We start from the raw sequence: 25,712 nt of genomic DNA, 5'->3' as shown, positions 1-25,712 counted from the left end.
ACAACTGGCTAGTTCTCTGGTGTTTGGGAAAGGCTATGCAAAGTGCTGCACTGACAGATGTCAATCACAGCCTATTACCCAGGGAAGTGGGCAGCCACCTACACAACATATTTATTTAGCAAGCAGCTAGAGCTCCTGAGATGAGATCATATAGAAAATGCCAGCTTTGTCCTAAATTCTCCTCATCCCAGTCAAGAAGACCTCTTTTTGCCTGATTATGGGTTTCAAGAAAAAATCACCCCTCTTGCTGAAGTGAATTGCAAAAACAGGCGTCTCTCACCTGGGTCTTCCTTCAAAGTCCATCAGATACTGTGGGGAAAAGGAGCATCAGGTAGACTTAGGCTGCAATCCTATACATGCTTACCTGAACGTAGGTCCTGTTGAACTCAGTGGAGTTTATTTCTGAGTAGATATGTATAGTATTGCACTGTTACTGCTTTCTTATTATTTCCAAAGGGAAACGAACGCTCCCCTCCCCGAAAACAATCCATATTAGCTTAGCTTGTCTTCTTGATCTGTTCATATAACACTTTGGATTAATAAAAAAAAAATCTGTCAAAAACTATAATATACTGTGAAGTAGGGGTATAGGTGCATACTGAGCCCTGACAGGGGAGGGAGGAGAAACAGGGATTTATGCAGCCTATGGGTATCCTCTGAGGTGAAATTGCTATGCCTGTGAAGGACTGGATTACACCCATTGCAATTAACAATAAACTAAAATGTGACAGATTGATACAGCCCAGGGAGGTAAAGATCAAGAGAACTCTCTGGAAGTCACGGTGAGATTAGTGTGCGAGTCTTCCAGGTGCTTTTTAGGGTGTCTTATTTTAAACACATTTCCTAATTTTCTGGGTAATTCCCTCTTGCCTAAGTGTTGGAATTGCTTTTTCAGATTTTTTTAAAATATTTTTTAAAAAATATGTTTTTAAAGCTGTTTTGTTTTAATACATTTTAAAGTTTGTGTTTAAGATGCTTTAGAGTGTTTTTAGTGTTTTTGTTTGACGCCCTGGGATTCTTCTGGGAGGAAGGGCAGGATATAAATTTAACAAACAAACATATATATCCTAAACATATTTGCTCAGAAGCAACCTCATGGATTTCAGTGGGGCTTACTCCTAAGCAATTTTTTCCTGTCACTGCAGAAATTTGCCCTTAGGCACGTGGATTCCATTTTGACTTGCATCAAAAGTTCTGTCCCCTCTGTCATCTAGAGGACAGAAGGTGATTTAGAGCAAAGCAAAAGTATGTTTAAGACTGCAAAGTTCACATCTCATTGCCCTTAATGAATCTGTACAGCCAGTAGAATTGGTTCCAAGGAACTTTTTCAAAAATTAAAAGCCAGAAGATTATTTTTGCTGAGGTATATGAAGCTGTTAATATTTTACATGGTATCTGCTTATATAGCAGGTTTATGAGCGACACATGCAGATATCTAATCTCCCCAGCTAACTATTCAAAAACTTGTCTAGTACTATTCCACTGTTTACAGTTGATAGGTCTGTTATTTGTAATTCCCTCTGAACAACCTCGCAGCACAGTCCAGATGTTTACCACTTGTGTGGCATCTTTAAATTCTAGTCTACGTTATAATAATGTATCAATTATTAATTTATTTTTATTATGCATTTATTATTATGAATTCATGGTTATTACTTTTATTGTTAATTGGGCTTGTTCCTCTCAGTGGAGCATCTGCCAGAGGTTTGTGCCCCCAAGGACTGGGGGAGGGGAGAATGCATCTTTGCCTAATTCCAGCAAACCTCTTGAGTGTATGAGTGAGATCTAACACATATGTTGGCCCTGCAGAAGTTAGTCGCTTATTACACAGAGGTCTTCAAGTGCTGAGTGAGATCTGTGGGGTGGGGCCATGTTGAAGGGTAGGTGTTTGGTGGCTGAAACACCTTAGATAGCTTTTTGAACATTCAGACTAAAACCCAGAGCAGATTCCACTGCCACATTGACATGGAGCCACCAGAGAATGACATCAGAATAAAGTTTGATACACATGCTCAGGAGCCATTTCTAAATTGCAGGCTCAAATACCAGCTAGACACCAACACCCACACACAATTTTTTCAGAGGGGGGAAAATATATTTTAAAATTTCATAATGAAAATTTATGGACACACTGAAGACATAATTTTATATTCAAAGGTCAAATTGAAGCTCAATCCTCAGATCCATTTTTTTTTGGGGGGGGAAGGCAGAAAAATGTAAAACACACCATAATGTAGTATCTCCCTTGAGCACTGTGAGATTGACATGAAAGATGGGTATGTATGTTTGTAACATAATTTGCCAGATGTAAGTTTGAAACATGCTTAACACCTATATCCATTTTTTTTACTAGTGTAGTCACAAAAGGGAATTTCACCAGTGCTTGATATTTCTAAGAATGGTAACACATACTTTAGTTACATCTAAGCATCAGTTGGTCCAGACTGCAACAGCAAGGATGTTAGGGATTGCACGTGCATGGAACAATATTACATCTATCCTGAAATAGTTGTACGTTGCCAGGTTGTTTCCAGGCTGAATTCGATGCATTGGGATTACCTTTAAAGGCAAGGTACCTTTAGAGGCATATCAGCCTCGCTTGTGTAGAGGCTCTACAGGCATTACAAACAGGCATGAAAATCAGGGTTCCCAAACACACAGGAAACCTCCACAGATACAACCTCACCAGGCAGTTGTCTTCCACAAGCTGGACAGTGATGAAAATGGTGACCTGGGAGGGAGCTAACACATTCATTCCTGCTGCCCCCCTCCTCACATTTACTTGTCTGTAATTGTAACGTGTGAATAGGACTTCTGTGTCCCACCTATGGTTGATTGGGGCCAGAGAGAAGACTTAGTTGTCGCACTTAGACTGTGGAATATCTTGCCTCATGAAATTTGCTTAGACCCCTCATGTTGCCTTTTACCATTTGGAGAAAACTTTTTTATTCTGGCATTCTTGCCTCGTGAGGCAATTAATGTTTGAATTTTGTGTTGAATTTTGTTTTATCTGCTGAAACTGCCTCTATTTTATATTATGTTTTAAGCTGTTGTTGTGATATCTTAATTCCTGTAAGACCTCCTAAGTAATGTGTTTGCATTAGAAGGGTAGGATATAAATGTAGTGATTGAAATATAGATTAAAAAAATAGTGTAGAAGAAATAATCCTGATTTGGTATTAAACAGATATTAAGGCCAATTTTTAAATTTCTGTATACCCCTTTCTCCACTCTGCATACATTAATATGGTTCTGTGTCATCCTGATGTTGGAAGAAGCATATTATTGGAAGATCATATGTCAGACACAGGAAACCAAAAGTAATGCAGCAATAAACCACAGCACCCCCTGAAATTATATCATGTTTATAGCTTAGTGAAAAGATGGATGTGTTTGTTGCAGCCGACCTCTGTGAACTTGCTTTCTAATCCAACACAAATATTAATTTTGTTTTGAAGTCTTGAACATCACACATGATATTAGACACAACACACTCCAGCTGAGCTGTGATTAAATTTTGGACCCATTAGGCATGCTGCAGGTTGCTTAGCAATTTCAACAATCTTTTGAAAGTGGTCATTCTTTAAAAGTGCCAGCCTTGGTCTGACATTACCTCATTCTAAATTCTAAGCCCCAAACTGAGGGAGCATAATTTTTGCTTGATGTGAAGTGACCAATTTGAAGAATGTATAAGTGCTAACAGAAGGATGTCATGTGAAGTTAATTTAGATATTGTAAAAAGACATGAATGAGATTGTCCTTATTTGTAAAACATAGGCATTATTATCATCATTGCATTTATATTCTACCATTCCTCCAAGACAGATTATATGGATCTCCATAACAACCTACATATTTGAAAGAATGTCTTCTCCTGCATCAACATGCCTATGCCTTAAGATCAGCCCTACTTGTGGTCCTACTGCTGAGTGAAGTCTGTGGGATGAAGCCATGTGAGGAGGAATGAGCTATCCTTTGAGGTGTTTCATAAACCAACGTTACTGGCATTTTATCTACAGGTGAAGACACACTTCCTTGCTTAGGTTTTTGGGAGTGTTTCATGTTGAAATTGTATTTGTTTTATTTGTTTGGCAACATAAATTGCAGTTGATGTTTTATATGTTTGAGCCTTTAGTGACAGTAGTCACTTTTTAATGTTATATATATCATCATCCTGGGACCATTCAGTGGACCATCCTGCCTGTGAATAGGTAAGCCTGTGAAGTAGGGTAGACCATGGCTGAGTGGACATTGAACTCTGCTCCATGTACAACACGTCTCATTGTTACAAGTCTTGATGGACTCTCAGCATACACACCCCAGGCACCCCCGACACCCCCCCAACACCCCCCCCAGTGCTTGATGGATGCTCAAACCATGTATCAAATCTGCAGTTGACAAGCAAATTTCCAGAGTAATGGTATATAGTAAACGTATACAGATAAATCACTGGTAATATATCTGATACCACATGTCATCGCAAAAATTGATTGTGCTTCTCTGTATACAGATTTTACAATAAGTTCAAATTGTCCTTTGAGCAGTTAGGTATTCAAAATTCAACTCAGTTGCATTTAGTTGTCTGCAGCAGCCATTTTTATAATGGTTTAGAAATTGAAAGCCATTACTTGTGATTGGACCCATCCCAATGGATTAGCCCAAGTTTACTCCTGCCAGAGTTCTACTCAGAGGATGTGTCCAATCCTGGGGGGAGGCAATTTTGTCAATTTCCAACCTGCCCTTGCAGCCCCCAGTGTCACCTCCCATCATTCTGGCATGCCCTATCTCCCCACTCTGCCAGTGGGATCCTTCTGCTGAATCAAAAACCTCCTGTGGACTGAAGGAGACTTTGCATGTGTGGAAAGTGAAGTGTGGATCCAATCCATTGTTATTTTGAAAATTTCTATGTATGATTTATTCCTATTAACCCTTAACTTCTAAAAATGTCACCTTCCATCTCCTCAGATAATTAGTTAATATCTGATTGTAAGCTTTATGCAGAATGCCTGTTAAGTTCTCATCTTCAGCAGTTGGCTGTTCAGTGAAAACGGTTTGGTATAGTTAGCTGCTAAATATCAAACTGTTTCGTTACTTTCATCCTTTCCAAAGATTAATTATCCTTAATCCTCTCATCCTTTTCAAAAATGCATTATCATCAGTTCTAAAAGGAAAAGCCTACTGTGATTTTAAATTCATTTAGAATTAATCTTTTACAGAGATGCCAATGCACAAGTATTTTTGTGACCCTCAACACTATTTCAATTTGGCAATGGATACTGCTCTTTGACTGGATAGTCTTTATAAGGACTTAAACCACATGTATTTAAAAAATATATATGCACTTACTTTCCTTAAGTTTTATTCCTTTTCCTGAACCATTTAGAACCAGTACCTTGTACTAATGAAGCAATGATTACTCTTGTTGCCAAAAAATTGTATTCAGTTTGCATCCTTTTCCAATTTGTTTTCTAATAAATAGCACTTGGTTTTGTTTTTATATTTATAGCTGATAGATAAATCTTATCAAGCAATCAGTTTGTAGCCACATTTATTTTATTCAAGCAGATATAAACACTGTACAATTCACTTTGCTTCTTTCAAAACAGAAGCAGATAAGATCTCTGATAAGACTGAAATATACAACTCCCATCCAAATATATATATAAATGTTACTTTGATTTGTGTGTCCAGAAACAAACAAACACAATGTTTGGAAGTTATGTTGACCAATGATTACAATTTTGCTCAGGTCTGCAGGATCAGTTCATTGAAATATCTTCTGTTGCACATGACTGAATTCAAGTTTATTAACAGTGTCATCATCTGTGTCTGGAGTGAGCTGGATGTTGTTATCTTTAATTGGAGACAATGGCTCTGATTTTCTACAGGAGGGCAGCCGTTCAGACTCCCTGGAAAATGAAAGCAAACTATTAGCATCCAGACTTACTAATGATGCTTACAGACAGTATGTGTATGCATGTGTGTGCAATATAGTCTCAAAGTGTGTTCATAGCATTGTGGGCCTCCAGAAGGACATTTTGACAGGAGCTGCAAGTGATTTAAAATCTGCAAAACATCAACTTTTAAAAAAAATCTATACTTGGGTCTAAAAATTAATTATTAGGTGTATTCAATAATTAGAGAAGATCAAAGTCTGACAAAAGTTTATTCCTAGCCAATAGAACATGTAAAGGAGAGGGAAAACCCTCAGCCTAGGAGAAGAGCACAGTGAATGAGGCTTATTCAGTATTTGCTTACAGTCTTGTTAAATCTTCCTCCTTTAGCTAAAAGATGAACTAGCCCAGCCATTCCTTATCAAGCGCAATGACCTTCGCCGTCTGGGGATGCCAACATGCCAACTTTAAGAGCAACAACAGCCAACATTTTGCCAGAAAGGCACAAAGCTAACAAAGTGCTCAGTGGTCAAATACAGTCTTCATTAGCATGCATATTTAAACAGCTATTGAAAATCTACTAGAAGAAAGAAGTTATATGGAGATATAGGAAAGACATTCACCGTTTAAACTGGAAGGTCTTCCATAGTTCATTAATTGTCACCTGCAACCCTGATTTATTTTCAGCATTATGATGGTTTTTCTTCTTTGCACTGATCATTTTCTTGCTTAAGCCACTAACTTTGGCAGTCATCATTGACTTGCATTTTGTCACAGGATGGGGTCTCACAGAACTAGTTTTAGGTAATCCAGGAACCTGGAGAGAGGGACAGTGGCAGAGGAAGGAAGAAATATCAGTAGGTGCTTCACTAAAGTCTATACAATTTGTCAGTATAAAGACCCCGTTGCACCAGTGAACAAGGGACAAGTGCAGTTCATCAAAAGCTTCATTATAATTAGGCACCTCCCCAAAAGACAGATCTCTTTACCAACAACAAACCTGTCAGTTTCCAAAACAGCTTTTTTTTTGGGGGGGGGGGTCTGTCCATCCACACACACTCTCCTGCCTTTTGTAAACATGGTGGCCAAGAATAGGTTTGCCCCTTGTCACATAAAGTTCTCACACAAGCAGCACAACTGAGCTGTGCTAAAACTCAGTCAAATGTGATGAGTTTCCATTGTGGAGCTGGGAGGATCCTGGCTGCTGCATGCCATCTCTCAGAGTGCCAAGATGGTCCCTGAGGTTTCTTTTAATTCTGCCTGGTTTTTAGCAGAACACTGTAAGGTAATTGTGAGGGTCACAATTGCCAAGCCTGCATAAGTCTGAGTTTTCAGAACTTTCTCTAGCTAATGTGCTAAAATATTATTTATATCCTAATCAATTTTACAAAAGGCAACTTTAAAAATAATAGTTATGTATAGTTAAACTATAGTTAAAACATGGGTCGTATCCAACGCTGCTGTTCTGCTTGTGTAACAGAACTTCCCCTTCCTATCCCTTGCAACCTACTATGCACCCTCAAAAATCTGCTCCGGAGGGTTGAGGGACCCTCCAGAGCAGATCAGGGAGGCATACAGGGAGAGAAGTGGAGTGGGATGTCCCCCAACCCTGTGTAGCAGCCGTCATAAAATTTTCTAAAGCAGCAGATAATTAAAAGCCAGTTGAAATAAAAAGGTCAACAGCTGCCTAAAAACAAAGAAGAGAGAGGACCCGGTGGATCTCCTTAGGGAAAAGATTATACAGTTTGGGCACCACAATAAAAGAAGCCCAGTCTCTTGTACCCACTTGTCAGATCTCATGAAATGATGGAACAGAGAATAGGGCTTGTGGCATTGATGTTTAGACCTGGGCAAGGGCATATTCACATTGGAAAAGGTAGATCTTGAAATAAATTGGCCCAATAAATGTATAGATCATATACATACAGAGAGACATGCCTTAAGTTTTCCACTGTTTCTAATTTGCTTCAGAAGTATTTCCAAATTAAGCATATACTATAATCTGAGGGGTATGTGCATTAAAGAATTACATTTATTACTAGGGCAGATCCCTGAACCTGAACTAACATTTGCAGGAAGGGATTCTGAGGAACTGAGACAAATAGTGTAACGAGAGAGGAAGTTCTAGGCTTAATGGACAATATAAAAACCGACAAATCACCAGGCCCGGATGGCATCCACCCGAGAGTTCTCAAAGAACTCAAATGTGAAATTGCTGATCTGCTAACTAAAATATGTAACTTGTCCCTCGGGTCCTCCTCCATGCCTGAGGACTGGAAAGTGGCAAATGTAACGGCAATATTCAAAAAGGGATCCAGAGGGGATCCCGGAAATTACAGGCCAGTTAGCTTAACTTCTGTCCCTGGAAAACTGGTAGAAAGTATTATTAAAGCTAGATTAACTAAGCACATAGAAATACAAGCCTTGCTGAAGCAGAGCCAGCATGGCTTCTGCAAGGGAAGTCCTGTCTCAGTAACCTATTAGAATTCTTTGAGTGTCAACAAGCATATAGATAGAGGTGATCCAGTGGACATAGTGTACTTAGACTTTCAAAAAGCGTTTGACAAGGTACCTCACCAAAGACTTTTGAGGAAGCTTAGCAGTCATGGAATAAGAGGAGAGGTCCTCTTGTGGATAAGGAATTGGTTAAGAAGCAGACAGCAGAGAGTAGGAATAAACGGACAGTTCTCCCAATGGAGGGCTGTAGAAAGTGGAGTCCCTCAAGGATCAGTATTGGGACCTGTACTTTTCAGCTTGTTCATTAATGACCTAGAATTAGGAGTGAGCAGTGAAGTGGCCAGGTTTGCTGTCGACACTAAATTGTTCAGGGTTGTTAAAACAAAAAGGGATTGCGAAGAGCTCCAAAAAGACCTCTCCAAACTGAGTGAATGGGCAGAAAAATGGCAAATGCAATTCAATATAAACAAGTGTAAAATTATGCATATTGGAGCAAAAAATCTTAATTTCACATATACACTCATGGGGTCTGAACTGGTGGTGACCGACCAGGAGAGAGACCTCGGGGTTGTAGTGGACAGCACGATGAAAATGTCGACCCAGTGTGCGGCAGCTGTGAAAATGGCAAATTCCATGCTAGGGATAATTAGGAAAGGTATTGAAAATAAAACAGCCGATATCATAATGCCGTTGTATAAATCTATGGTGCGGCCGCATTTGGAATACTGTGTACAGTTCTGGTCGCCTCATCTCAAAAAGGATATTATAGAGTTGGAAAAGGTTCAGAAGAGGGCAACCAGAATGATCAAGGGGATGGAGCGACTCCCTTATGAGGAAAGGTTGCAGCATTTGGGGCTTTTTAGTTTAGAGAAAAGGCGGGTCAGAGGAGACATGATAGAAGTGTATAAAATTATGCATGGCATTGAGAAAGCAGATACAGAAAAGTTCTTCTCTCTCTCTCATAATAATAGAACTCGTGGACATTCAAAGAAGCTGAATGTTGGAAGATTCAGGACAGACAAAAGGAAGTACTTCTTTACTCAGCGCATAGTTTAACTATGGAATTTGCTCCCACAAGATGCAGTAATGGCCACCAGCTTGGATGGCTTTAAAAGATTAGACAAATTCATGGAGGACAGGGGTATCAATGGCTACTAGCCATGATGGCTGTGCTGTGCCACCCTAGTCAGAGGCAGCATGCTTCTGAAAACCAGTTGCTGGAAGCCTCAGGAGGGGAGAGTGTTCTTGCACTCGGGTCCTGCTTGCGGGCTTCCCCCAGGCACCTGGTTGGCCACTGTGAGAACAGGATGCTGGACTAGATGGGCCACTGGCCTGATCCAGCAGGCTCTTCTTATGTTCTATTTATAGTTTTAAAGTATGAAGATCGGTTCTTCCAATTAAACACACATAAAATTCTCAGGGCAGCTTACAACCAATACTAGACAACAACAAAATAAAAATTAAAAGAGACAAGATCACAAGATTCTAATTAAAATATGCTGCACAAGTATGTGTACACAGAATTATAAGGAAAAGGAATCCATGCCAAGAGAATCAAGCCACTAACCACAAGATGTCACTGTAATTCTAAAGAATATGGAGTGCTACTTGAATTGATATGTAACACTTTGACTGATTTCTAAAGAGGTTTTGTAAAGAATGTTCGCAAATACTAGTCATTGAGGCTGTTCATTAGGCCTGTACAGCAACTCCTCCAGTAAGCAATGAATCATGCAAGAAAAACTAATTTATACCAACCAGCACAATAATTTCAGTACCTTCTTTATTATGAAACTTTAGGCACCATTGCCAATGACAGGACTCCATCTGTACCATAAAGTACCACTTCAACATTAGTCCTTAGATCAAGCCTATCTTTAACCAAGGAGCCCACAACCTATATTGTATTCCCAAGAGGAAAGGAAGCATTGCTGATGCTGTAAGGGAGCTATACTAGAGAACCAGGACAGTCTTCCTTCAGCCCAGCACACACAAAAAGGAACTGAAAAAAGAACTAAAGGGGGGGGGAACATACCACACTCTTGAAAACGGTATCCTTATTCTCAATACACGATGAGTCAAAGAATGGAAAGATTCGAGAATTCAAATTACATTCTGCTTCTGGACTGCAGTCAGATTCCTTTAGTACAAAAAAAAGATAAGCATTATTTTAAATAATATTTTAAAAGTTAAGTGACTAAAGATATGTCCGAATGACAAAGAGAAATGTAGGTAAGTTGTTCTTACTTTGATTCCATAGCAAAGTAAAATCAATATTTAGATTTACAGCAGGTCTGACTTGCTGGACTATACCTACCATTAACCCTGACTATTGGCCATGCTGATTGAGGCTGATGAAAGTTGGAACCCAACTGTAAATTGGTCGGGGGAGAGGGGGCACATGGGGTTAGCCACCCCGGTTTATAGCAATAGCCAGGCAGTCCGGAAGGAAGATAAAGGGTTTTATCATCAGTTTACTGCAGAGATGGTTTGAGAGTGTTGAAGAAGCTAAGAGCAATGCCGTCAGGAGTCTAAACCAAGAGGCTAGACTCCTAGCAGGGGCTCCGAAGACGGAATGGTCAAAGCTGAAACACCAGACTAAGATGCATCCAAACTCAGAAGAAGGCAATGGTAAACCACATCTGAATATCTCTTACCACGAAAACCCTATGAACAGAGTATCCAAAATAAAACATGAGATAGTGCTGGAAGATGAGACCCCCCAGGTCAGAAGGCACTCACCGAGCTACTGGGGAAGAACAAAGGACAAGTACGAGTAGCGCTGTGACTAATGACGCAGCTGGGTCAAAGCCGAAAGGAAGTCCAGAGGCTGATGCGCACAGATGCGAAAGGAGAGTCCGGAGTTGTACAAAACACACAATAGGAACATGGAATGTGAGAAGCATGAACCAGGGAAAGTTAGAAATTGTCAAGCAATAAATGGAACGCATCAACATTACAACACTTGGTGTGAGCAAAGTAAAATGGACGGGAATGGGACATTTCCAATCAGGCAACTACAAAATATTTTATGCAGGAAATGAGAAATTAAGAAGAAATGGGGTTGCTTTAATAGTGAGAAGTGATGTAGCAAGAGCAATTAGAAGCTACAATGCAAGGTCTGAGCGAGTGATATCAATGAGATTAAATGGGAAACCTATCAACATAACCATCATCCAAGTCTATGCTCCGACGGCAAACGCAGAAGAGGAACTGGAGAGATTTTACGCAGAAGTTCAGGAAGAAATTGATCACACACCAAAACAAGATGTGCTGATAATCATGGGGGATTGGAATGCAAAAGTAGGGAACAGAGAAGAATTAGGAATTGTGGGGAAATGGGGCCTAGGAGACAGAAACGAAGCAGGAGACAGACTTATTGAATTCTGTGAAGCCAATAATTTGTTTCTTGTGAACACATTTTATGAACAACCGAAAAGACGACTATGGAGTGAAGTCAGAGACATTATCAGGGAAGAATGCAAAAAGACAATACCTCTAGTTAAAAAGAAAGACCTCAATGGATGACTGAAGAAACTCTTCAGATGGTTAAAGAGAGAAGGAATGCAAAAGCAAAAGCAAAAGGAGACAGAAACACAGTCAGAACCTTAAATGCAACAATACAGCGACTAGTACGTAGGGACAAAGAGAACTATTACAATAGCTACTGTATAGAAATAGAAGAGGACAACAAAAACGGTAGAACAAGAGCCCTGTTCCAAAAGATTAGAGAAATGAAAGGGAAATTTAAACCAAGAGTAGGGATGTTGAATAATCCACAGGGGAACACACTGATTGACCGAGATGAAAGGAAGATGGAAGCAATACACTGAAGAACTCTATAAAAAAGATGACAGGATGACAGATTCATTCACGGAGGAACCATATGATGAAGAACCAGAAATTTTAGAATACAAGGTGAAAGCTGCTCTTAAAATACTTGGAAGAAACAAATCACCGGGAATAGATGGCATACCAATAGAGTTGCTACAAGCTACTGAGACTGAATCAGTCCAAATTTTGATTAAAATCTGTCAAGAAATATGGAAAACTAAACAATGGCCCACAGACTGGAAGCGTTCCATATACATCCCAATTCCAAAGAAAGGGGATCCCAGGGAATGCAGTAATTATCAAACTATTGCCTTAATATCCCATGCAAGTAAAGTAATGCTCAAGATTCTACAACAAAGGCTCTTGCCATATATGGAGTGAGAAATGCCAGACGTCCAAGCTGGATTTAGAAAGGGAAGAGGCACCAGAGATCATATCGCAAACATACGTTGGATAATGGAACGGACCAAGGAATTTCAGAAGAAAATCATCCTGTGCTTTATAGATTACAGCAAAGCCTTTGACTGTGTAGATCACGAAAAACTATGGAATGCTTTAAAAGAAATGGGGGTGCCACAGCATCAAATTGTCCTGATGCACAACCTATACTCTGCACAAGAGGCTACTATAAGGACAGAATATGGAGAAACCGATTGGTTCCCGATCGGAAAGGGTGTGAGACAGGGGTGTATTTTATCACCCTATTTATTTAATCTGTACGCAGAACATATCATACAGAAAGCAGGATTGGACCAAGATGAAGGAGATGTGAAAATTGGAGGGAGAAATATCAATAATTTAAGATATGCAGACGATACCATACTAGCAGAAACCAGTAATGATTTGAAACAAATGCTGATGAAAGTTAAAGAGGAAAACACAAAAGCAGGACTACAGTTGAACATCAAAAAGACTAGAGTAATGACAACAGAAGATTTATGCAACTTTACAGTTGACAATGAGAACATTGAACTTGTCAAGGATTATCAATACCTTGGCATAATCATTAACCAAAATGGAGACAATAGTCAAGAAATCAGAAGAAGGCTAGGACTGGGGAGGGCAGCTGTGAGAGAACTACAAAAGGTCCTCAAATGTAAAGATGTATCTCTGAACACTAAAGTCAGGATCATTCAGACCATGGTATTCCCAATCTCTATGTATGGATGTAAAAGGTGGACAGTGAAAAAAGCTGATAAGAGAAAAATCAACTCATTTGAAATGTGGTGTTGGTGAAAAGCTTTGCGGATACCATGGACTGCAAACATGACAAATAATTGGGTGTTAGAACAAATTAAACCAGAATTATCACTAGAAGTTAAAATGATGAAACTGAGGTTATCATACTTTGGACACATAATGAGAAGACATGATTCATTAGAAAAGATAATAATGCTGGGAAATACAGAAGGGAGTAGAAAAAGAGGAAGACCAAAGAAGAGATGGATTGATTCCATAAAGGAAGCCACAGACCTGAACTTACAAGATCTGAGTAGGGTGGTTCATGACAGATGCTCTTGGAGGTCACTGATTCATAGGGTCGCCATAAGTCGTAGTCGACTTGGAGGCACATAACAACAACAAACTGCAGAGAGTCAGATGTATAACTATGGTAATAAGGAGAGCTCTAGACTATCGCTTGATATGGAAGTGGCAATTTAATTAGCTGCTTAACTGAAACACAAACAAATGATCTTACTCTGCCAGAAACAGTGTTTTTCTTGGTTATTGGTGAATTTTCTGAAGTATTCAGTCCACTTTGTGTCAGCCTGTCAATCTCCTGTTCTGATGAATCTTGCAGTTCTTTTAAAGGTGAGGATTCTTTGCTAGACTCTTTACTTGCTGTGGTTCTTAATATTTGTGACCCAGACACCTCACAATCCTGGGGTGTGACTTTGCTGGGTGTTTGCCGGTAAAACTGCTTTAACAACGCTACACTTCGAGACAGACTGGGTGTCTCAGATCTTTCTGCAAAGCTTCTAGACCAATTGAAACAGCTTGTGTGTGCTGTCCCAGGTGATGGCAAGATGGTTCTTTTGGTTTCTCCAGTGTCTGAAGAGCAAGGACTGTGATCTTCTGTTATTCCACTTTCCGCTTTCACAATTTGACAATCCACTTCACTGCTTTGGTATGGTTGGTGGATTTCACTTTTTGATGTATTGTCAGGAAGATCCATGATGTTGCAGAAGAATCTAATATACATTGGAAGAATATAGGAAATAACGGAGAAGGAGCAATAATGGGAAAAGTCTGTTTTTATCTACATGCATGCAGGAATCTGATCAATTTAAAGGAGCACAAATTCATTGGAAGGGAGAGACTAAGAATGTTTGTTAAAGTATCATTCATATTATCAGCTTGTGATTGACACTTGCTAAAGTAAAATAAGGAAGAACGTGAAAATTAGTAATTATATCAAACAGGTAGGCCTCACCTCCCTTATGAAGCACAGTCACTCTACTGACTACAGTTCAAAATGCACTAGTTAGGACAGGACTATTAGGAACTTTTACCTTTCCTCACTGAAACCTCCTGGGTCACAGCATGATAAGAGAACGTGTTTGTGGTGATGCTAGAGATGCATTACTGACAATACAACAGAGGATCACAGATGGTAGTATAGTCAGAAAACGAGAGATGGCAGTCTAGCCTCAGCCTACCATCCATCTCTATGATCCCAGGGGAAGGTCTAATCCCTAGTATGATGTGACAGTATATTATATGGCACATAGCATTGGTATGACAATTTTTTCTGCAGATGAGCATGCTTGGACTAATCCAAGTTGTAAAGTGCCTCAAGAGGTCATCAATTAAAACCCCCTGCACAGTTACATTTTACTGTATCTGGAAATAATATTTTTGCATGTGAAGCTTGTCTGGAGGCTGCTGTGCTCACATCATGATGCATCCTAGAAAATGTTTATACAAAGAAGCAAATCAATCCAAGATGTAGTACATGATTTAACTTATGAGTACATTCACTAATAGGCAATAAAACCATGTGGTTTAAGAACGTACCTACAGCCAACAGATATTTCTATCAAACTTTAAAAAGCAGGGAAATTGGGCTGCTCTAGTGAATGCACCAGGGGAGCAGGAGACCTGACCTCCTCTCTGAGATATTGTACTGCCCTACAAATTTGTCAAAAAGCAAACACAATTTGGGTTGGTCTTTCACAGTCCAATCCACTTCCCGTGTAGCTTGGAAGAATTTGGTAACATGTGCCTCTGAGCATATGGAACAAAGGAGAGGGAAGGAAGGAGGAAGTGAGAGGAGAGAGGAAGGAGGGGAAAGGCAGGTCTGATCATTTGCATGCTTACTGAGTTCAATGGAATTTACTCCCATGCAATCATGGTTAGGATAGGTAAAACTGACCATGGGGAGGAGGGGGGAGGAGATAAGAGAGTGTAGGAGGGGATTGGAAGGGGAGGGGCAAATGGTGATGGAAGGGAGGAGAGGAGGGCAGGTTTGATCATTTGCATGCTTATTGAGTTCAGTGGGATTTATTCCCGTGCAATCATGCTTACGATAGCTAAAACTGACAATGGGAGAAGGGAAGTGGGAGGGAGGGGGAAGAGGGGGGTTGGAAGGGGATAAGGGAGGGAGGAGCAAGAGGGAGGGGATAGGAGGGCGAAGGAGCAGAGGGCAGGTTTGATCATTTGCATGCTTTTTGAGTTCAATGGGATTTACTCCTGTGCAAACATGCTTAAGATAGGTGAAATTGCCCTGGGGGAGGGGCAGTGAGGGGAGGAGAAGGGAAGGGGAGGGAGAAAGGGGGAGGGGAAAAGATTTGGGTGGATGGGCACTGGGCAGAAGGGAAGCCCCTTTCCTTTTCAAAAGGAAAACATTGCGAACAGTATTATTTTGCAGCGTTTTCACCCACCCTTTCATTCTACAGCAGGCACATGTAGACTTCCACCCAAATTTAAACCAAAGCTGTCACTGGCCACATCCACACCAGACTTTTATTTCACTTTAGACAGTCATGGCTTCCCCCAGAGAATCCTGGGAAGTGTAGTTAGTGAAGGGTGCCAAGAGTTGCTAGGAGATTCCCTGTTCCCTTCATAAAACTTCAATCACAGCGGCTGACTGTTAAACCACTCTGGCCACTGGAGCTCTGTCAGGGGAATAGGAGTCTCCTCTCAGCACCCTTCACAAACTATACTTCCCAGGATTCTTTGGGGGAAGCCATGACTGTGTAAAGTGAAATAAAGGTCTAGTGTGGGTGTGGCCACCTGATTAGCCAAGCCAAGCAGCTGGGAGTCTGGCTTTTAGAACACTGACAGTTGGTTCTTACTGAGCATGCCCGGGCTTATCATTGACTCCAATGCTAAATTTCTTAAATTAATTAAAAATCAGCCAGGCATTTTTTAAACGTTTAAACTGCAGAAGATGAAGGTCAGAGTATGGGGCAAGGTCAGTAATAGGATTACAGGTACTCTGTGAACATGGCTGATTTTTAATTTATTTCAACAAATTATGAGAACTCTGACAGAAAGAAGTCCAACGGGTCTGGTTGTTTTCTCTCTCTTTTTACACTTTGAACTCTCGATTATCTCTGAGTGTTTCCTGTATCGTCATGAAAACTTAGAGTTGTTAAGCAAGCGTTTCTGAGTTCAGGACTGTAAGTTTTGTAAGGTTTTGTTTGAAATGAGATTACGGAAAGCATCAGAAGGCATGGGGGGTATTTTCAATTTAACATTATGGAATGTGAAAAATCCATGCTGGCTATAGTATATAGCCACTCTTGTGGCTGTATAATAAAAGGTCACTGCATGTTTACATGTCAACAGATTTGTAAAAGAACTGACAACTTAGCCAAATTGGTTCCTCATGTCATTTTCTTAGCCATGCTAACTAGAGCATTTTAGAAGGCAGCCTAGTATGCTGACTGCATTGTATGGGCTCCAATATTTTGCTTTTGAACATGACACTTCTTTTTATAACAAAGAGAAACTGCAGAGTCAAGTTCTCCAAAAATGTAACCTTTTACCAATTCAACCTAAAGAGAAAACATACCTGCTTCTAGTCCCTGGAACAACAACTGCACCATTCTGTTCATTCTTCTTCTGGAGAACGAAGGCAAATTTATTTCTAAGCCTAGGCTGGGAGTCTGAACTCTCTTTGTTTCTGCAAGAGTCCTTTGAAGCATTGGTCACAGACATAGCACTAACAAACTCATGATGCTCGCCATCGCCACTGTTTTCTGTCTTGAATTTTTTGGGGTTTGAAAAAGAATACTGGCTCAACAGATCTCCTTCTGACAACTCTTCTACATATAGAAGAAAATTACACATATTTTGGTCACAAGAGAAAGATTTTTTTTAAATAAACACTTGCAGTAACTGGCAAAAAAAACCACATTAAGAAATACAAATCTGTTGATCTTAATTTGATGCCTTATCTGAGCAGAAAAAGCAAACGCTAAGTTGCCAAATATGTAATTAATACATGAACTTACAGCAGTAGTAGAAGAACAGATTAAGAAGCAAACAATGGAATGAAAATATGACACCAACTATTGTTGGACAGGTTGGATTCTTATTCCTATTCCTTCAAGCATTTATAGGAAGTGATCAACAAAAGAAATACACTGTGAGGAAAAAGCTTTCAAATCTTAAGCCTTCAATGCCATTTTAGAACAGAATGAGAAATTTCCTTTCCACAAATAATATCTTTAGAGATTTAGCTATCATACCAAGCCTTGGCCTTTTTGCCATAAGTGCTTTGCTGGGAAGTTTCAGCCCTTTCATGTTAATTAGCCGCTCCAGGCCTCTGGTTGTGGGTTTCTCTAATAATGGTGTTGAATCTGTTGTAATCTTGACAGCGGATCCAGGTTTGTAGTCTCTACACCAAATACTCTTTAAATTGGATGGCTTCTCCCTAACACATTTGTCACTCCAGCCACGACTTCTTGGCTGTACAGACTATAGCAAAAGGACACAAAAATGAAACATACAGCGGAGGAAAAATTACTTAAGTCTGTTTCTCTGAGATAGTTTAAAAAAATGCTAATAATATGCTTCATTGCTCAATTTTGTTCCATCACTTTACTGCTGGCTACTGACTACAGTGTGGAAGAATCCAGGGTCATGAACAAGCCAACATGTGGTTAGACAGCAGCACTGCTGTTCCCTTTACCTCATACACCTCTTATCATTGCCATGGGGAAGTATTGGTATAGTAGACAGTTGCATATATGACCTCTGTGTGCTGTCTACTCTGAGCATAACAAACATATGGAACAGCATTCCATGAAATACTCAAGAACTTACATGCATAGGGCTGCATCCAGCACTGTAGCTCTGCTAGTGCAATCACTTCCATGAGCACAACAGATCTTCCTTTTCTGTCTCGTCCAGCCTCCCCCCTCCGTGTACAGCAACGTAGGCTGTAGGCCCACCCAGGCACGCTCAATTTGGCCCATCCTCCAATGTACATGTGTGCAGCATGAACAATGGTAGGGACGGGACCTTTATGCATACAACCATATGTGCAAATATAGCCTAGACATTTACATAGGACACTGGGGCAAGAGCTGGATGGAGTGTGTGATGTTGGGGCCTGTCTACTTGGTGCAGCCCTAGGGCAACACACAGCTTCACATTCCTCACACCATCTCTCAAAGGTTATTTGACACGTGCATTTAGACATAATGAATTACCTGTGAAGTATCAGGGTTGTATTCATCAGTTTGCTCCATTGTATTGATGTCTTTATTTCCAAGTGCAATTTGAAAAGCAGCACTATCGCCAAAGTATCTAAGTTAATCAAACTAAGAGAAAAATGCAGTTCTTCCATTGTCATTCTTCCCCTCTTGAGAACAACATTTTATAAAGATTCCTGGTCTCTAAATAACTAATTTAAATGCTCAAACAGGGACAGAATGTGTGAGAAGGAAAACCAGAAGTAATTCTTCATTTTCTGTTTTAAATGAATGAATGCCTCCTAACCACTTTATGCAACAGTTTAGCCAAGATACTGAAGTCTTACATCCTTCTTAACTTTATCCTTGGAAGACTCAGTAAGCTAAGGGTAAGAACCGCCATTCCAATAGAATAGGCAATGGTTTGTAGTTGCCTGTGTTATTTAAAGGAGCATTATAGTTTACTCAAGGTTAGTACTATCCCAAAGGAAACAAGATATGCTAAACTGAATAAAAAAATAAACTGATCTGGGGGGAAAAGTAGGTTTTTTGCTTTACAGCAAAAGGGTAAATGATAACTGAAGATTTCAAGATCACTGCCAGAACTTTTTACACTGGATAGTGGAAACTCCAAACAGTTTAGAAAAAAGTCTTCTTAAAAATATAGTTGAATGTAGACATTTTATTTATTTATTATTTTATTTATACCCCACCCTTCCTTCCAGCAGGAGTCCAGGGCCTACAGCAGCCTTTCCCAACCTTTGGGTCCCCAGATGTTGTTGAACTACATCTTCCATCAGTACCAGCCAGCATGGTCAATGGTCAGGAATGATGGGAATTGTAGTCCAGCAACATCTAGGGACCCAAAGGTTGGGAAAGGCTGGCCTAGAGGTTAAGAACTACTGGATGTAGTATGAATGTTCGCATTTATGTGAGAAGTAAGATGACCAGACTCATTAGGTTGCTTACATTAAGCTTGACAAAACTGTGGAAAAGGAGCTCTTTCTTTGTAGAATTAATCTTAACAAAGATGAGAAGGAATGTCTACTTTACTTTTATTTACAGTTTTTAAACAGACTTAAAATGTGCTATTCTTTCACCTGAAGCAACAGGCAAGCATCAGCAAAATTTAAGCAGTTTCCAGGTCCCAGTGCATTATTATGGTACTTATATCCATATCCTCGGCATGTGTACACATAACTGAAAAGTCTTGAGCTCAGTAGGGCTTGCTTCCAAGTGTGTGTGCATAGGAATGTAGCCTTAGAATTGTTTAACTTTGCCTGGAATCCTGGAGACCCAGGACAAGGAACTACAAATATATTCTTTTAAAAAAGAACTTTAATGAAAAACTTGATAAAGGATACTTCCCTGCATAAAGGAGTGTGTCTGGATCAACATCATCTTCATAAGCATTCAAAGGAACAAGTTTCCTCCTGATTGGGTCGAAAACCAACTGATAGAGGAAAGTATTATTAGCACGAATAAATCCTTGTATGTATTCTTCTGGTACCAAAATATTCATCTTCAAATACTGTCCCATTTTCCCAATGACCTGGCAGAAAAAAATAACCCGTTATGTAATACACAGTTTACTCAAAAAACAGCAGATACAATGGCTTGGGTCATTTGTTGCTTCTCCATTCATGTAAGGGGGCAGGACCATTTCCTCCAACTTGTTCCATCTGCAGCCCTCTGAACCATTCTCAACGGTCCCCCAACCCTTAGGAGCAGTTTTCCAGGCCACGTAGTAGGATAAGGGAGGAACAAAACCCCTGTTCCATTCACAGTAAGTCAGGATCCATGCCAGTGCTTTTATTATTCTAAACACATGCATTTATTATGTACCCCAAAACTGAAATGATACTTGAAAAACGAGGCATGCATAGGATGGATATAGACGCTTTAGGTCTTCTGTCAAACTTTTTTTTTAAAATACAGATAATACTTTAGGGAAGAAAGCCCCAAGTATCTTTTCACAGTTAGTGACATACACTGGAAATTTGGACCAAACGTTATAATCTTTTCTGCCTTTGTCTTCCTCCTTTTGAAATACCACAAACAAACCCCCCCAGAAAAGGTTAGGAACAGATGTGATTTCTGAAACAAGATATTTGACTGTAGCCATTCACATTTAGCCAGTGTTTAGTAACAATAATTATAAAGCTTATATAGTTACAGCTAGAGTTGCTTGGCTCATTTACAATTATTAAAGACAAAAAGTGAACTTAGCATATCAGCCAAATGGACTCAGTATAAATATCCTATATGAAAACGTAACAAGGAGAGTCAACATACAATATACAAGAGACCACAAATCACACAGTTGCTTAATTGTTTTACTCAGTCTGTGTGAACAGCCCAACATATTTCTTTTTACAGATGTCAACAACTAAATTGAGTATCTTCCTCAAAAGTCCTCCTGTCCAGAGTTATCCTCACTCTCTGTGAAGGTTTTTGGAAATGTAAAATTAAATCAAGACTAATAAATATTATATTACCTTTATAATATCAGGGTTATTGGATATTTTTAGTAGTTTGCAAGCCTTGCCTAACCCAATACCATGAAGTGATGGAAGGTAGTCACAGCCAGACAGTATACACATGTAACGGAATTTCTCTTCTGTGAACACATCACCAAGTTGTTTGCACATTCCTAGCCGAACCTGGTCAATTTCCAAACCATTTCCAAATTTGTCAATTTTCAGAAATACCTTAGAATATAAACAAAATAATGGATGTCTTTGTAATACCATACTATATGTACAGAATGTGGCAAAACAGGGAGTTCTTTCCCAGTAATCAACATAAAGCATCTAATATATTTTATGCTATAGTTTTTCATCAAAAATGTTACATTTTGTATTACACACATCTATTGATCTTTTTTTATCTTTGAAGCTTGCTAATCCACCAATCCCATTTCACCACACAGACACTGTTAAAGTCTTTCTAGCAGTAATTGTTTGTCAGAAGCCTGCCAAATGACAATAATATTTTTAGAATGTTTAAAGATCTTCACTTATATCATCTCAGTGTTCAATGCCTCTTCAGTATTCAGTGTCCTTGTAAAGTAGGTCAGCATTGCTCTCCCTATATTCCAACCGACAAAGGAGGGGCTGACGTTGAGAAGTACTGATCTAAGGTCTCCATGTGAGTTCATGGCTGGGGAGAGTTTTGAAGCATGGAAATATAAGCAAATTGATACATGACTTTGGGGGACTTTGCAAACAGAAAGTTTATAAAGGAGTCTAAGAAATTAGAGACCCAGTCAACTGAATCTTCTATGGCCATAAACCACAGGGGATTATTTTTCTTAACTTCCCCTTATCACACACACCTTAGGTACAGATTACCCTGTATCAAAGCAAGAGTTGAACCAAGAGATGGTGCAGTGTAGAGGCCAAGAGATGGAGCAACAAATTAGGGATCCCTAGTTGTATTCTCACCTGTGTCATCAACTCACTGGGAGGGGCCTTAGACAAGCCACACTCTCTCAGCTTTAACCCTCTTTCCGCAACGCTGCCTTACAGGGATCTTTGAAGGATTACAAAAATAAAACATATGCAAAGCACTTTAAATATATGGACACACTATACAAATCTAAATAATAAAGACCACTTGGTTTCTCCATGGTCAACAATGTTTCTTTACACAGCGCATACCTGAACTATGGAATTCACTCCCACAAGAGGCAGTGATGGCCACCAACTTGGATGGCTTTTAAAGAGGATTAGAAGAATTCATGGAGGATAAGGCTATCAATGGCTACTAGGCATGATGGCTATGCTCTGCCTCCATGGTCAGAGACAGTATGCTTCCAAATACCAGTTGCTTGAAACTGCAGGAGGAGAGAGTGCTCTTGTGTTCGGTCCTGCTTGTGTTGGCCACAGTGAGAATATAATAATAATAATAATAATAATAACAATAATAATAATAATAATAATATTTAATTTGTTTGTCACCTATCTGGCAATTAGCCACTCTAGGCGACGTACATTAAAAAAGATAAAATACAATAATTTCAGATGCAATCACATTAAAACAATAGATAGAAATACTGGACAGTCATCAATACATATAAAAGCAATTAAATTAACAACATACGATAGATGACAGACTCATGACGATTTACCCATCCCAAGGACCTCAAAGGCTTGTTGGAATAGCCACATCTTCAGGGCCTTGCGGAATACATCTAGGGAAGGGGCATGTCGAAGATCACATGGGAGGGAGTTCCAGAGTGGGGGCCACCACAGAAAAGGCCTTCTCCCTAGTACCCACCAACCTAGCTGTTTTGGTTGGCGGGATTGAGAGAAGGCCTTGTGTGGCTGATCTAGTTGGGCGGCATAATTGGTGGCGGTGGAGGCGCTCTTTCAGGTAAGCTGGGCCGAAACCGTACAGGGTTTTAAAGGTTAAAACCAACACCTTGAATCGGGCCCGGAAAACAACCGGCAGCCAGTGTAGATCAGATAATACTGGCGTGATGTGGTCCCGTCGGCGGCTGTTGGTAAGTAAGCGTGCCGCCGCATTCTGTATAAGTTGTAATTTCCGGGTCGTTTTCAAGGGTAACCCCATGTAGAGCGCATTACAGTAGTCCAATCGAGAGGTGACCAGGGCATGCACCACGAGCGGGAGCTGTTGAACAGGGAGGTAGGGTTGCAGCCTACGTATAAGGTGTAATTGATACCAAGCTGCCCGGCTCACAGCCGAAATCTGAGCCTCCATGGACAGCTTGGAATCAAGAACAACCCCGAGGCTGCGGACCTGGTCCTGTAGGGGCAACTTCACCCCACCAAACACCAGGTCAACATCTCCTAACCCTCCCTTGTCTCCCACAAGTAGTACCTCGGTTTTATCAGGGTTCAACTTCAGCCTGTTCCTGCCCATCCATCCACTCACGGATTCCAGGCACTTGGACATGGTCTCCACAGCCGTCTCCGGTGAAGATTTAAATGAGAGATAGAGCTGAGTGTCATCCGCATATTGGTGACACTGCAGCCCAAATCTCCTGATGATCTCTCCCAGCGGCTTTACATAGATGTTAAATAGCATGGGAGAGAGGATAGAACCCTGTGGCACACCACAATTGAGAGGCCAAGGGTCTGAAACCTCATCACCCAATGCTACCTGTTGGCGCCTATCAGAGAGAAAGGATTGGAACCACCGTAAAACCGTGCCTCGCAATCCCAAACTCTCCAGGCGATCTAAAAGGATACTGTGCTGGACTAGATGGGCCATTGGCTTTATCCAGCAGGCTCTTCTTATGTTCTTAATGATTTCTCTTAGCAGCTTCATTTTCCCTTTCCTTTTCTCCAGAAAGATTCCTGGCTTGTAATTCACACCAAGGCCCAATAAGGTTCAGTGCCATTACCTGCTTTCAGGGGCAGGTCTCAGATCTAAAACTTATGAAGGAAAAGAGTGCTTCCCAATCTGCTGATACTCTCATTATTGATGCGGAGAGTGCGCTCATACACACTGGATAGGTGAATTCAGTGCTGCCAGTCTTTTAACTATTGTTTGGAGATGCTCCCTTTAACAAGGCTGCTTCTGACAAAAGAGGGGAGATTGTATGTGTGAGACAGTGTGAGAGTGAGAAAGAGAGATGGGACAACCTGCAGCCCGCTCCAATGTCTCAATGACGGTAATAAAGTAAACAACATTATGCCTGCCCTGGGCCATATAGGATTAAGGGGCTGGATATCCATGCAGTTGAACCCTGGCACTGCCCTTTTTAGAAATGAATCATTAAATTTGTCCTACCTTTTTACATCCAAAAGCAAGAAGATCAGAATCCTCTGTAATTATAGCTTCGACTATGCCCGTCCTGTTAAGATAGGCTAGCTGAGCATCAGCTTCATATGGAGCAACAATGCAATCTATTCCTTGGGCTCGGGCAGCCTGCAAAGGGGTGGGGAGTGGGAAATTTTTTCAAGATTTCATTATAACAACTCACATTAACACCACAGGAAGCCTTATATCCAGAGGGACCACTAACCTATCTAAGCACAGAACTTTCTACTCATTCATAGTTGCTCTCCAGGGTCCTTGCCCTGATATCTAAGATCTGTTTAACTGAAAGTGCCATGGATTGAACCTGGAGCTTTTTAAATGCAACTCTTATCCTCTACCATCTGCCATATATTCCAAGCCATAGATTTGTACAGCATTAGGAACCCCCAGTATATAGTCATTTTTCTTCCATTACTTATCTTCCAAAATTTCTAATGGGAAGTTGGTAACAGAATTCTAGAACAGCAAAGACAAAGGGTTGTATCCAGCGCAGTGCTTAGTTCCATCAGCGCAAAGATTTCTGCTTGTGCAACAGAACGCCCCCCTCCCACGCTCCCTAGCCCCAACTCTCTGAAGCAAATTTGGGAAGGGTTGTGCACAGAGTGAGGGAAGGGAGGGTAGTTCCATTGCGCTAGCAGTAATTCTTGCACTGTTAGAATGGGTTGAATACCGCTCATAAGCAAGAACGGACAAGAGCTCAGATGGTCTCCAAGCCAAGCACATGAGAAGAATTTCAGTGTCAGATAACAGGAGCCAAGAAAATAGCAGCAGCACTAATATAAGTCGTCTCTTTCCATCATTTCAGCAAGTGCATTTCTGCCCCGCCTGGAATTGTTCAAGTCTCTTTCACCATGTCTAATTATTGTCCACATTCTCCTAGTTACTACTCCTAATCATGTACTGTTTTCCTAGTGCAGAAATTGGAATTTTTGAATGGAATAAGTTTTCATACAAAGAACTGCATTTAGGCTCATTACTCACTGAGTTGGCAAACTATTTCTAGACTGTAACACTTTAGATTCAGGAGGGGCACATATAATTGAATGCTTCTTCATACTCACAAAAAAAGAGATGTCAGGGTGAAGGGTTC

At 40.3% G+C, this 25,712-nt stretch overlaps 1 protein-coding gene across 4 annotated transcripts in view; it reads right to left on the bottom strand.

The window, feature by feature from the left end:
- Positions 1–5,535: 5,535 nt before the first annotated feature.
- Positions 5,536–25,712, bottom strand: part of EXO1 (exonuclease 1) — a 381,281-nt gene continuing 361,104 nt past the window's right edge. For all 4 annotated transcript variants that reach the window (XM_061624589.1, XM_061624590.1, XM_061624588.1 and 1 more), the window contains 10 exons: positions 24,593–24,730; positions 21,331–21,543; positions 20,197–20,384; positions 18,851–18,947; positions 17,885–18,113; positions 17,206–17,458; positions 13,885–14,377; positions 10,387–10,491; positions 6,518–6,711; positions 5,536–5,909 (listed from right to left, as the gene is read on the bottom strand). In XM_061624589.1, the coding sequence (XP_061480573.1) occupies positions 5,765–5,909; positions 6,518–6,711; positions 10,387–10,491; positions 13,885–14,377; positions 17,206–17,458; positions 17,885–18,113; positions 18,851–18,947; positions 20,197–20,384; positions 21,331–21,543; positions 24,593–24,730 (2,055 nt within the window). In that variant the 3' untranslated portion in view covers positions 5,536–5,764. The remainder of the gene's footprint in view (positions 5,910–6,517; positions 6,712–10,386; positions 10,492–13,884; positions 14,378–17,205; positions 17,459–17,884; positions 18,114–18,850; positions 18,948–20,196; positions 20,385–21,330; positions 21,544–24,592; positions 24,731–25,712) is intronic.

This window comes from Rhineura floridana, chromosome 4 (assembly GCF_030035675.1).
Source record: "Rhineura floridana isolate rRhiFlo1 chromosome 4, rRhiFlo1.hap2, whole genome shotgun sequence".
NCBI classification, from domain to species: domain Eukaryota; kingdom Metazoa; phylum Chordata; class Lepidosauria; order Squamata; family Rhineuridae; genus Rhineura; species Rhineura floridana.
The sequence above is the reverse complement of the archived record's forward strand: the minus strand, read 5'-3'. Positions and strand labels throughout refer to the sequence as shown.